The 14,270-nt window shown below is 39.1% G+C and overlaps 2 protein-coding genes across 3 annotated transcripts; both read right to left on the bottom strand.

Moving 5' to 3' along the window:
• Nucleotides 1-501: 501 nt before the first annotated feature.
• On the bottom strand, nucleotides 502-5,900 carry gata1b (GATA binding protein 1b). Of its 2 annotated transcripts, XM_042409696.1 has the most exons (7): nucleotides 5,557-5,900; nucleotides 5,136-5,197; nucleotides 4,739-4,833; nucleotides 3,226-3,532; nucleotides 2,968-3,113; nucleotides 2,396-2,521; nucleotides 502-1,059 (listed from the first exon to the last, which is right to left on the bottom strand). In XM_042409696.1, coding segments are annotated over exons 2-7 (912 nt in total). In that variant the 5' UTR covers nucleotides 5,137-5,197; nucleotides 5,557-5,900; the 3' UTR covers nucleotides 502-822. The 2 variants fall into 2 exon arrangements, with proteins under 2 accessions (XP_042265630.1, XP_042265629.1); XM_042409695.1 differs by lacking the exon at nucleotides 5,557-5,900 and having other exon boundaries at nucleotides 5,136-5,326.
• A 610-nt stretch (nucleotides 5,901-6,510) lies between these two features.
• Nucleotides 6,511-12,543, bottom strand: cdk20 (cyclin-dependent kinase 20). Its single transcript, XM_042409266.1, has 9 exons — nucleotides 12,439-12,543; nucleotides 11,378-11,517; nucleotides 11,096-11,209; nucleotides 10,821-11,009; nucleotides 10,534-10,655; nucleotides 9,412-9,474; nucleotides 8,760-8,883; nucleotides 7,430-7,585; nucleotides 6,511-6,805 (listed from the first exon to the last, which is right to left on the bottom strand). The coding sequence occupies exons 2-9, from the start codon at nucleotides 11,450-11,452 to the stop codon at nucleotides 6,614-6,616; spliced, it is 1,035 nt and encodes a 344-aa protein (XP_042265200.1). The 5' UTR covers nucleotides 11,453-11,517; nucleotides 12,439-12,543; the 3' UTR covers nucleotides 6,511-6,613.
• Nucleotides 12,544-14,270: the final 1,727 nt, after the last annotated feature.

Consider the following 14,270-nt stretch of genomic DNA (forward strand, 5'->3'; position numbering starts at 1 on the left):
ACTGTAAATACAGTACTTTTTGAGTGCATAAGTTATATAAGGAGTTCTGAGTAATTCTTAATTGCCATCTTTTTCTTAGTGTTAAATAAAATCTTTGAATTAACTTATAGTGCAGAACAGGGCCATTTCTAACTTTTTGGGGGCCCTATGCTAAATCTTGTTTTCTACTATTTATCCATTATGTTTTAGCTATTTCAGCTACATTACTTTTAGCTAACTACATGATACTTTGCTACCCATTCCAGATATTATTCCATTATATTTACCGAATAAGTTCAACTGTTTATACATTTTTTATTTTTTTTTTGCAGTTTCAACCAATTACATCACTTTTAGCAAACTATTTCAACTTCTCTGCTCTCTTGCTAACTAGTTTTCACAAACTTTCAACTGACTCAGTTGGAAAAACTTACTGTTTATTATAAATTTCTAAAAGATCAGCGTGTGTTGCAAATATTTTTCCAGAATAAAATATGAGGCCAAAGTTTTTGTGACCAGCTGTTTATCTGACAGATATACAAATCAATACTTGCACACAAAGACCATTATTAACAAAACAAAAAAAACCCAAATGTGATATGTTTTCAGTTACAGGGAGATGAATAAAACGCAACACAGAAAAAATCTCATGGAAGAAAAGAAGAACTGCACACTTATACAACATGACAGGAGAGTAATTAAAGGTGGCATAGCAGGTGGAATGATCCAGCAATTTTATTATCAAAGAAATGTAAAAAAAAATATTCCAAATCTGCAGAGATAAAACCACAGACAGTAAAAATAAGCTCAAAAGATAAAGTTACATGCTGGAAATATTTCCTGTCAAACATCAGTGTATCCATCCGCCCAGTGCCTCTGTGCAGCGTCTCCTGCACAGCACATACAGTCAGACACGATCAGTGGGCAACAAGAAATAGTTCCAGCAGGAAACGGGGGCCTGACCAGGCTGGACAGCTCAGTCTCTGATTGGTCAGCTTTTCTGCTCCTCTTGTTCTTATTGGTCATTTTACGGTTTCTGGTTTGGATTCCGTCTTTCTTCATCGTCAGCGGTCTGTTGACCTGAAAAACAGGAGGAGCATTCAATGGCATCTGGTTCCTGGAGTCATACTACATACATGTGCGACAGTGTAACATGTGGCTCCATGTTCATTAATGTGCAGCTCTGACAGCCTCCACACTCCTGCTGTCAGTCTTTCCTCCAGATGTTGGAACCTGCAGATTGAGTCAGACGGCAGATCAGTGAGGATCTGACACACAGCTGCAGCTCATCTCAACAGTGTTGGATGGAGCTCAGGACAGACTCCCCTCCACCGCAACTGAGGAGTGTCCACATACTTATGGCCATATACTGGAGTCTGCAGTACCTGGTGTAGTTTATAGTATAATTTATAGTACCTCGTGTAGTTTGCAGTATAGTTTATAGTACCTGATGTACTTTATGGTATAGTTTATAGTACCTGGTGTAGTTCATAGTACAGTTTGTAGTACCTGGTGTAATTTGCACTCAAGTTTATAGTACCTGGTGTAGTTTGTAGTATACTGTATAGTACCTGTTTTAGTTTGCAGTACCTGATACAGTTTGTAGTACCCAGTGCAGTTTGTAGTACAGTTTGTAGTACTGAGTGAAGTTTGTCGTACAGTGTGCAGTACCTGGTGTAGTTTGTAGTACAGTTTGTAGTACCCAGTGCAGTTTGCAGTACAGTTTTTGTACTGAGTGCAGTTTGTCCTACAGTTTGCAGTACCTGCTGCAGTTTGTAGTACAGTTTGCAGTACCTGGTGCAGTTTGTAGTACAGTTTGCAGTACCTGGTGCAGTTTGTAGTACAGTTTGCAGTACCTGGTGCAGTTTGTAGTACAGTTTGCAGTACCTGGTGCAGTTTGTAGTACAGTTTGCAGTACCTGGTGCGGTTTGCAGTACCTGGTACAGTTTGTAGTAGAGTTTGCAGTACCTGGTACAGTTTGTAGTACAATTAGCAGTACCTGGTGCAGTTTGCAGTACAGTTTGCAGTACCTGGTGCAGTTTGTTGTATAGTTTGCAGTTACTGGTGCAATTTGTAGTACAGTTTGCAGTACCTAGTGCAGTTTGCAGTACCTAGTGCAGTTTGCAGTACCTGGTGCAGTTTGCAGTACCTGGTGCAATTTGTAGTACAGTTTGTAGTGCCTGGTGCAGTTTGTAGTATAGTTTGCAGTACCTGGTGCAGTTTGCAGTACCTGGTACAGTTTGTAGTACAGTTTGCAGTACCTGGTGCAGTTTGTAGTACAGTTTGCAGTACCTGGTGCAGTTTGTAGTAGAGTTTGCAGTACCTGGTGTAGTTTGTAGTACAGTTTGCAGTACCTGGTGCAGTTTGTAGTAGACTTTGCAGTACCTGGTGCAGTTTGTAGTAGAGTTTGCAGTACCTGGTGTAGTTTGTAGTAGAGTCCGCAGGCGTTGCACACTGGTTCTCCTGCAGAGTTTCTCCTCCACAGAGTTGTTGTTGCTGTCAGACAGTTCACACACTGAGTTCCTTTTCTCTGAGTCACAGTCTGAAAATAAACACATGAAACAGCTGAAAGTTATAATCTGTTAGATTTTCATGAGATCAAACCTCTTTTTGATTATATTCATGATCGGAAATATCTACTGAATTTTCTGATGAAGTAGCTCATCAACCAGTGTTTACTGTAAATCATCTAGAACTGACATCTAAAGGATTATAACTTCAACCAGTATTAATCTAAGGGCTAATAAAAACCTTCAGGATTTGCAAAATAGCATTAAAGACTTCCTGAATTTTTCTCTTAATTGAAAAAACAACTTTCATGTTATTTAGTACATTTGTTTTACCACAATAAAACCCTTTAAAACAGTCAGAACACATTAAAATGCTTAAACATATTACTATTCATTCATTATGCTCTTAATATCCTATTACACTATTACTATTATTCATTATTATCAATATTAATTATTATTATTATCATTGTCTCACAGGTCTCTTCTTCGGCCTCAGCAGTGGTCTGTTGTGTCTGTTGGTTTTCTGTTGGAAGCTGCAGGTGTTACACAGGTGATATCCAGTGGTGTTTCTCATCCACAGGGGGGCGCTGCTCGTCCCACAGCTCACACACTCACGCTGCTCTGAACACACACACACACACACACACACACACACACACACAGATGAAACACACAGTGAATAAAACCTCTTAAACAGACAGCAGCAGCTCAGACGGACAGGTAGATATCTCACCTGGTATGTTGCCCCGCCCCCACGGCACACTGACAGGTGATGCCCAATCACCAGAAGAGGAGGAGGATGAAGTGTAAGGGTTGCCATAGTAACTGGTCCATCCCGGCGTGGAAGAGGGGAGGAGACAAGTGGGGGGCGGGGTCAAAGCAGGATCACCATACAAGGAGAGAGGAGGCGGGATATATGCAGAGCTCAGTGACTGACAGCCGGAGTCGTCCAACCAGAGAGAGGGATTAATGACCTCATAACTGGCCTCATGTGACGTCCTTGGTGATTGGAGGAAGGTGTGTGAGGGGGCGGAGTTAACCTGAGAGGAAGAAGTGGAGTATTAAATTGCACACGCTGAAAAAAAAAAAAGCTTCCAATGCTTGAAAAATAACAAGTTAATGCGTTTAGAGCTGCACGGTCTGCATCATATCTGTCAAAAGTTATATTCCCATTAACCTCGGTGACAAATACATTGTGTTTCCTGTGACTGCTTCACAATAAAAGCCATCCTGTGTTTGTCCAGTTGACATGTTTTAATGTGAAGCAGCAGCAGTAGGACATGTTGTGTTAGCAGTAGCATTAGCTTAATTAACCAGCTCTGATACGACTGCAGGAGAGCAAAGACTGAGGCTGATATTAATGAGATCAAATTACAAATAGTAATGCATCACTTCCTGTCAATCCCTCCAGTGAGTGAATTTGAATCCAGCCTGCAACCAACAATAAGAACTATCTCATAACATATAGAGATAATTAAAGAATGTAAAAACACTGAGTGGCTGTTGCTGAAAAATGTTGGAGCGTCATCAACATGACGGCCGGGTCACAAACTTTCTCATATTAAAGATAAACAGTTCACTAAAAATATGTTTCTGCAAACATTTGAGGCAGAAATAGATAATGCAGTAATAGAATCATGACTCATATTTGATCAGCGCTGCCTAGTTTGACAGTTTGATCTGAGTTTTCTGAGCTGTGTTCAGATGCAGCTTTTCTTTTTCCAACTTTACTGAGTAAATGACAAACACATTTGTTTTGGGACTGAGATGCTGCTGCTCCAGTGCGACGTGTAGTCGTATATATGCTGCACCTTTAAAGTTCAACAGTTTCATCCAGAAACGATTCTCAGTTGATGACACATAAATATAATCTCATGTTTAGTCCGATCAGTCTCGATTTTCTTCTCTTTCTTTGCACCAAAAGGGTCAAAAGAGATGAAATCTGTTTTATTTACAGATTAATGAGCTTTTTTTTTGCCTCAGTTAAAGTTTTTATGAAAAAAAGCTCTTTTAAGGTGGAATTTTCTTTATTTTTTTTAACTAAAAAATGTTAAATTACACAATTTGAATGAGTCAATTTGAATAGCCGCCCAGTGAGATGTCACAACTGGGAAAAAACACAATTTCAGTATCAAACTGATATTTTTTTTTGTTTTATTGTGACGGTAGCTGCAGTAAATGAAGCAGTAATAGTAGTAATAAAGTGCAGTTAGTAGCAGCAGTGTAGCAGTGATGGTCCTTCTAACCTTTGTGAAGAGTCTTGATGTTTCTGATCTGGTTGTTGCAACAGCGGACGACCAATCAGCTGGCTGCGAACAGTCTGACATCATCATCATCATCACTGAGGGTCAGGCGAGGAGGGGTGGAGGGGGGGGGAGAAAAAGAGATTTAACGCAGAACATTTCTACTCCATTACTCGCCGAATGAATAAAACAATGAATTAATTAACAAATTAAAGACACTTTAGATACTAAAGATAAAACTAACTTTAAACGCTCAGCTGAAAAACATCAGCATCAAATCAGAAAAAAATGTTTTACGAACCAAAATCAACGATTTGGTCACAAAAGCTGCGAGAAAAAAAAACATCTGCAGAGAATAAATAGAAACACATTAAAGTGCAGTGATGATGATGATACTCACTGACGAGCTGCTCAGTCTGTCTCTGTCTTATAACAGTTTACTTCTCTGACTGCTGCTCCAAGCTGACAGACAACAGGAGGAGAAAGAGGAGAAAGAGGAAGTGTTTGGCACCTCCCACACTTTTTCAGCTCTTTTTTTAAAATATTGAAGGGTGAAACTGGTGTTGACTGAAATTTTTTACTTTAAAGATCCCCTCCATACATGTATTAAGACATATGAAAAGATTCTGCTTGTAACAAAAACATGTATGTTTGAGATAACATAATAATAATAATAATAATGATGATAATAATAATAATGTGAAACTCTGCACATACATCATTCTGCACAGTGAAGCTCAAACATCCAAATGCAAGAACAGGAAGAAAAACATATTTCTGAGTGGAGGAGGATTTTACATTTTATCTGAGCAATATCTCACTTTTATCTGTCTTTATGAAGAAATAAAAATGTGTTCCTGGAGTTTGTTTTCCATATTTAAGGAAAAACAGGTTTCACTGCAGCAGTTTAAGAAGCTGAAATCTTTGTGTCTTTAACAGTTGAACAACAGGTTTTTTTAGCGTATAAAAACTCTGATTGACTCAGAATGACTGTAGGTCACAATAACTCGGTTTTGTGCATATCATTAAAATTCCTCAACACCATCTTCTAAAGTCTTTTTTTCCTCAACTTTATAGTTGTAATCTCTGCCGTCTTAAAGGATAAATTCACAGTTTTTCAAGTGTCTTAAACCAGCAGTCAGGTGTCCATAGTAACAGTGAAAGAGGTTTTCCTCGCTGTAATCATTCCTCCTGTTCATACTGGATATTAAAAGATCCTTCAAATGTGTTTTCAATGGAAGTGATGGAGGATAAAATCCACAGTGTGTCCACACAGTCATTTAAAAGTTGATGTGAAGCTTATATGAGGCTTCAGCCTTCAGAGTTAGTCATATCAAGTGGATATCTGACACATTTACAGTCTTTTTAGCATCAAATTCCCTCTTTGTGTTTCTTCCTGTTTCCTGAGCTGTGGTGGAAGTATAGTAACAAAAAGAGGGACTTTGGCACTAAAAAGACTGCGATGTTGAAAGATATCTACTTGACATGACTCATTTGGACGCTGAAGCTTCATATTAGCTTTTTTTTTAGATCTTTTTTTTTGCAATTTTGCCTTTATTGGACAGTGAAGAGGCAGACAGGAAACAAGGGGAGAGAGATGGATGTGACGTGCAACAAAGGTCTCTGAAATCGAAGCAGGTTGTTGTTTTAAGACAGACTTGAACACTTCATTCAGTCCTCTTCGTTGCTACAGTTGTCTTTATTTATGGAGGGACAAATATATATAATAATTTGGATTTAATTATTATTTTGAGACACTGAAGAGCAACAGGAAGTGTGAGAACAGCTTCTTTATTAAAGCAGGTTAGAGTGCAAAAATGAATAAATTAAAACAGATATGTATGTAATATATAAGAGTAAACATGATTGGTTGATCAGTCAGAGGCAGGAGGCGTGTCCCTGCAGCAGCGCGGGGTCTACCACGCTGTTTTGCAGGGGCAGGTCCACTGAGAAGTCAATGGGCGGAGCCTGAAGACGCTGGCGGGGCGGTCGACCCCCCCTCTGAGGGATGGGCAGCTCCGAGTGGTGAGCAGGAAGAGGAGAGGAGAAGAAGTACGGATGGAGAAGAGCCTGCAGGAGAACCAATGAACAGCCAATACGTCAATCAATACATGTAGTAATCAATTAATCAGTCAAACAGTAAGCTAGGTGCTTTTTAGATCATCTCACCTGAGTTGAGACTGTTCAGTTACAGGAAGTGATGCGTTACATTCACTAAATTAAAACTTGACCTTTGCATTTCACAGAAAAAATACGAAATACCTTAAATTATTGAACCAATAACGTTCAACTAAATGACCAAATAACGTCAGTTAGCTTAGCATAATCAGATATTTCTCTCTCACTGTAAACTGCATCAATACGACTAAATCTGAAACACATACAGTACAAATTCCAAACTTTTGACTGGTACTGTATATTTCACCTACAGTCACTTTATTTTATCTTTTGGCTCCTAAAACTCTTATTTTTGGAGTTTTTGCTGCTACAGTCACTTCCTGTTTACATGGTTTTAGTTGGTGGATTTTGTAAATCACAGTTTGAAACTTGTTAGTAGTCATGAAGAACTTAAAGTCTTGGGAGCTGAGAGATTTATGATCAACTGGTGAGTAAAACAGAAAGAATTGGGGACCTAGGATTGAACCCTGAGGAACTCCTCTTTCTGAATCCTGAACTTCACTTCCTGTTTCCTACCTGCCGGGCTGAGCAGCGCTGTTTGGACGGATAAACCAGGAACTTGTAGAGCAGGTCGACGGCTTGGGGGCAGGTGTCAGGGACAATCTCCTCCAATGGGATCGCTGGATTCTCCTTAAAGGTGATTTTATTGTAATCTGGCAGCTCCACGATCTCCTTCAGAGAGAGACAACATTAAAGGTTCACAACGTTTCAAGTGTGTTTTAAAACATCAGTCAGGATTATTTTAGGAAAATCAGTCGTCTACAAGATTTGCTGTTAAATGAATTTTGGAATTTGATTCACAGATATTACATTTATTATTAATTTATATTAAATAAAATAAAGAGTAAATAGGTTAGAACATCTTTTGTCTGTCTATCATCCAGTTGGCTACAGAAGGTTTTATTGTTGGTACAGGTTATCTGTTATAAATGTGTGTTTGAAGCATATAAACAAATCATTTTCATTTCTATGACTTTACATTTGTTCTTAGGGCATCATTATTATAATATAGCTGCTCTTTCCCACTGCAGCTGCTTGTTAATTGATTGAATTAATTGATATAACATCAGGCTGCTGCCGGTGTTTGTTTTCTCTCTGCGTTCAGGCCGACTACGTTTTGGATCGGGTCTCTTATGTTCGGGTCTGTTATGTTTGGGTAGCAGCTCCAGGCTACATTAGCCGCTACTAGCATAACACACCACAATCTCCAGGTGCATTGTGGGTAACGTAGGCAGCAGGTTTTCACCAGAAAGAAGAAGAATGTGTAATAAAATAAAAAAGACTATAATAAAGAAGACGATGTTTCTGGTTCTGCAGCAGAGATTTACTGTCTATCATGAGTCTGATGATGTTTCAGAAGTGAAATAATAAATCCATGGAGACTCTTTTTTAAGACAAATACGAAATATAAAGAAAAGTTTAGTTAAGAGATCAATCAATCAACATAAAATTAAACAGCAACTATTTTAATAATCGATTCATTGTTTTAGTCATTTTCTAAGCAAAAATGTCCAAATATTTGCTGGTTTCAGCTTCTCAAATGTGACGATTTGATACTTTTCTGAGTCATATATGATAGTAAACTGAATATCTTTGGATATGGTTGATGTGTTGGACGTCTCCATGATCTCTACAAAATTATAACAGGCAATTTTCACTATTTTCTGACATTTTATGGACAAAATGATCATTGTTTCGGTTAATTGAAGATGTTTAGGATGAAAATGAGCGTCTCTTCAGACAACTGTACGAATTTCAAGGCTGTGTGTGTGTGTGTGTGTGTGTGTGTGTGTGTGTGTGTGTGTGTGTGTGTGTGTGTGTGTGTCTGTGTGTCTGTGTGTCTTACAGGCCAGCTGTCCTGTGTTGGCGTCCCGAGCACTCTGAGGACGCAGCAGAGCTGTTCAATGTCATTCTCTCCAGGAAACAGAGGAGACGAGTTCAACAGCTCCCCGAAAATACAACCAACAGCCCTGAAACACACACACACACACACACACACACACACACACACACACACACACACACAAACACACACACAGTCATATCAGTGCTTCAGTCAGTAAAGCTGTGACTTCAGACTGTTGCTGCCCTCTGCTGCTCATCTCTCAACACTGAAAAGATGTTTTTAACTCCACCTCACATCTTACCTCATATTATAACGATGACACCAAACCCTAAAACTATGTTTATTATCTGTGAAAACAATGCAAATGTGTCACAGTTCGCTCCATAATTGTTGCTGTTGTGTCGACTGTGTGAAGAGTTTTGAAGTCATAGACTCAGTATTGATCTCTGCAGGTAACCAATCACAAAAAAGTGTAATAATTAAGCAATTTAGGTCAGATTTCTGAGTCTTAGTTAGACTTATTGACAACATAAAGACTGTCGTTTTGTTTGTTAATATACAGTAAAGCCCCAGATTTCAAACCTAAACTCTTCAGTAGCAGCAGTATGAGCAGGATCATTATAAAGATGAGTAGTAACAGTAGTTTTCTCACCACAGGTCGACTCCCTCGTCGTACTTTCTGGCTCCGTACAGCAGCTCCGGAGCTCTGTACCACCTGAACACACACACACACAGGAAACACTGCGGAGCTCAAAAACCGATGTGGACGGCAGATCCACACATGGTTCTGTTTAAAGACAATACCGGGTGTCTGCATACATGCACATGTACACACGTTTGTTGGCATTTAACTAGAACAAACAAAAGAGCCCACATCACTGCAGCGCTGTAGTCTTTGCACTGGCTTCCAGTTAGTTTCCAGATCAATTTAAAGATTCTTGTTCTTGTATATAAATGTGTTCATAGACTCGTCCCGGACTACTTGGGTGATATGATGCATAGATCTGTCCCTGGCGACCTGCTCTGCTCTGTTTGTGGGCAAATTTCATTCATAAAAATGTTCCCAAAGAGTGAAAATAAGAATTTGAGGTTGCTGCTGTCAGAAACCAGCAGACACGTTTATCATCATCAGTAGTCGTGTTAAAGGAGCTGAAAAAAATTGAAAATATGAATCCATCAGAGCAGCGCCGCACTGTGACGGGATTAAAGAGGGAACGCTTTGACATGAAGTTAGAGGCTAAAAAAACGTCTCTCTAAAGCAAAGCGCTCCGTGACTCATATGACAGGAGGTCATGTGACCGTGACAGAGATATTAGAGGAGAGAATATTACAGCCTACAGCAGGTGATGTTACACTGTCAGCTGTAACACAACATGCTGCTGGACAGAGAGACACCTGTTTACTACTGATATAAACATCAGCACATCAGGAAACTGTTTCACATTTACACTCTAGATTCAGATAAAGACATCATGATTTCAGGTCAGATGAGTATTTTTCCTCGTGTGAAGAAAGTCAGACTGTGTGTTCATCTTTCGACAGCTCTGAACTCGTCAACGTCGTTCAGTCTTCAGAGAAATTTCTAAGAAAACTGGTGAACGTGACAAATTCTCTGAAATCACTCGTACGTGCCACTTTAGAATGAATGAATATTGTGTTGCAGCATAAATTCATTCAGATTAAACTTTTTTGCTGGATGTTTTTTCTGCTGCGGCCCTCTGCAGCTGCAGCTCCGCTGTCTCATTGAAGTGAATGAGTCAGCTGCTGTCTGTACCTGGTGGCCACCTGGTGGCTGTACAGTCTGTCTCCCCGCTCACTGAACAGTCTGGCCAGACCGAAGTCAGCGATCTTCAGATGACCTGACGAGCTGATGAGGAGGTTCGCTGGCTTTAGGTCCTACACACACACACACACACACACACACACACACACACACACACACGCACACACACACACACACACACACACACACACACACACACACACACACATCAGGGCTTTTATTATTCCGAAGGACCACAGGAACAGAAACTCCGCTCAGAGAGGAAATGACGTTCTCACCCGGTGCATGATGTTGTTGTGATGCAGGAAGGCCACGCCCTTCAGCAGCATCATCATGTAACCTTTGACCTGAGCCGGGGTCAGAGGTCGCTGAGAGTTCCTGATGACCTCAGAGAGGTCGGACAGCATGAAGTCAAAAACCAACACGAAGCCCGTGCCGTGAGGGAAGACGTCCTTCAGCTTTACCACCTGAGGAGGAGGAGGAGGAGGAGGAGGAATGAGTGTGACATTGACCTCTGACCTCTGACCTCAACATGGCGTCCTCTGGTACTCACGTGCTGGTTGTCCTCGATCTCCTGCAGGGCCTTGATCTCCCTCAGTGCCTGGTTGGGGATCCCGTCCTCCAGCCTCCTCAGAGCTACTTTCTTCAGCGCCACCGTCTCTCCAGTCTGATCAACATCCAATACATCATGATCAATACATCAGTCATTGATACATCAATGCTGAGTCGTTTGCACAGGTTTTAAAACATGTAAGGGTAGAAAATATATGGCTTTTCAGCTGAAAAACAAAAGTAATCTTTGGTTATGTTTGGGCTTTTTGGGCAGCAGATTTACCTCAATGTGTTTGGCCTTGAAGACGATGCCGTGGGCTCCTTCTCCAACCCGACCCAGGATACTGTACTGCTCCATGTCTTCACCAACACTGCTTCACCCTGGATCACTGCTGGCTGTTTAACCAGTCAAATGTCCCAGTGCTGAGGGTTTGGTAAGATTTTTTAATTTCATTTCAACACTCATTTGATATGGTATTTAATTCAGTTAAAGTTCTTTAAAGGCTGTTTGTGTTCAGACAGCAAACACACTCTCACTCTGTTTCCTGCAAGAGGATCTTTGAGCAAACTGAGCAGAAACTGGTTTAATTCCTCTGTAACTGAATTTAATTCTCTTGTAGTCAGAAGGAGAAAATATAAATATAAAGTTGACTGCAATACTTAGCAGAAATGTTCTACTTTATTCCTTATTCAGTTATGTTATTTTCTGACAAATCAGACCTAAAAATTAACTTATTCTTCAGATGTTCTGCAGGAGAAGTTCTGTAAAACTCTGTGATTTGACTCCTGACAAGAAAACACCGACATTAAAAATGCTAGTGGTCTGTTTGTTTAGAAAAATAGTCAGCAGCGATTGAAAAGTATTTTTAATGTGTAGATAATATTTCATGAAATATGAAAACACCAGTATAGTCATTTGTTGTCATTTGTCAATGACTCGGAGAAGCAGATTAACTGGAGCGTACCACGAACTCTGTTCATAAATCTGGCAATTAATTTATGTTCCGCTTATCAGCTCAATAATATAGACATTTATTAATCGTTACTTCGAACCCTTTAAAACTATTAAAGTGTTCTTTAATTCGGCATGTAAGACATCGACAAATAACCAACATCTTATGAAGAATAATCGACTTTTAGGGGAAACACCATCAGCTCCAAAGTTGAGCTTGCTAACTGTTGGCTAACGTTGCCTTGGTAACATGCTAGCTAAGCTAACTCTGCTAGCACGTCAAATTCAACGACAATCTGATCTAAACAGCGGCAGGTGACGCTCGCGACACATGTGTCCGACACAAACTAGAGAGCCATAAACATAAGTATTTTATTTAAAAAAATACATACTTGTTCCCATGAAGAACAGTTTAAAATAAGCGTTTGATGTCAACCACAGAGTTTCCAGCGGTCAGCCATGTTTGTTTACAGTGACGTCACGACATTAACAGCTACAGAACCAGAGCAGCTAGAAAATCCCCAAAATAAAATAATAAGGCAGGTAGAAAATCCCCAAAATAAAATAATAAGGCAGGTAGAAAATCCCCAAAATAAAAAAATAAGGCAGGTAGAAAATCCCCAAAATAAAATAATAAGGCAGGTAGAAAATCCCCAAAATAAAATAATAAGGCATGTAGAAAATCCCCAAAATAAAATAATAAGGCAGGTAGAAAATCCCCAAAATAAAAAAAATAAGGCAGGTAGAAAATCCCCCAAATAAAATAATAAGGCAGGCTGAAAATCCCCAAAATAAAATAATAAGGCAGGTAGAAAATCGCCCTAAAATAATAAAAAACAAAGCAGATAGAAAACCTAAAATAAATAGAGAAATAAATAAATACAGCAAGTAGAAAACACGGATTAAACAACACCTCATATTTTTTGGGACTGTACCTTTAATCAGACTTTTTATTATGACCTTAATCTTTTTTTAAACCTAAAATTAGATGCTCAACTCAAACTCAAAATTAAATTTATTTAATTTGTAGTTTTGTTTTGTTTTTTTTTGCTGATGGAATGCCTGTTGAGATAATATATGTTATTAATATTATTTCTTTATTAGCTAAATTCCACATACACGCCAGCAAATTTGCAAAATATAAACCCAACCTTACTGTCTTCATGTCCTACTTAAAATCCCACCTGGAGACACTAAAATACTGCATAAACTCTAAAGCTGTGAAACTAGAGTCTTATCCAATCCTACCTGAAGCCAAAGAAGTGACCTTTAAAAATTTAAATGACATCTATCCACCCAATCACTTCTTGCATAAAAGATTTAATTAGAACAACAACTTGTGGATTATGTGAGAGGGATATTGAGACTGTAAAGCATATTTTCTTCCAGTATGAATCTGTGCAGGAATTCTGGCTTTCATTTCAGAGCTGGCTTCTGTCTAAGAATATATTAGTGAAACCTCTAATGTGATCTGATTAAAGCTTGAGTACTTATGGAAGAGAAAACTCTGGATTCTCTAGTAAGCAACATTGATTGTTGTGTATATTCATAGATGTAAATGTTTCAATAGTAAAAGATGGGTTCATAATTTTTCAGTTGTGTCTTAAAACAACAGTCAGGAGCTCAAATGAATTAAAGCTGTTTTTCTTGCTGTAATCATTCCTCCTGTTCATACTGACCATTAGAAGATCCCTTCATAATGACCTTATAATGGAAGTGATGGAGGACAAAATCCACAGTCCTCCTTCTGTGCAAAAAATGTATTTAAAAGTTTATCTGAAGCTAATATGAGCGTCCAAATGAGTCAAATCAAGTAGATATCTTTCAACGTTACAGTCTTTTTAGTGCCAAAGTCCCTCTTTTTGTTACTATACTTCCACCACAAAGAGGGAATTTGATGCTAAAAAGACTGTAAATGTGTCAGATATCCACTTGATATGACTAACTCAGACTGCTGAAGCTGAATATAAGCGTCACAGAGACTTTTAAATGACTGTGTGGACACACTGTGGATTTTATCCTCCATCACTTCCATTGAAAACACATTTGAAGAATCTTTTAATATCCAGTATAAACAGGAGGAATGATTACAGCGAGGAAAACCTCTTTCACTGCTCATATAGACACCTGACTGTTGGTTTAACACACACTGGAAAAAAATGTGAACCTGTCATTTAGTATATATTCTATTCACTCTCGTTCTGTGGCTTCAGCACCTGCTGCT

This window comes from Thunnus maccoyii, chromosome 4 (genome assembly GCF_910596095.1).
Source record: "Thunnus maccoyii chromosome 4, fThuMac1.1, whole genome shotgun sequence".
Classification (NCBI taxonomy): Eukaryota; Metazoa; Chordata; class Actinopteri; order Scombriformes; family Scombridae; genus Thunnus; species Thunnus maccoyii.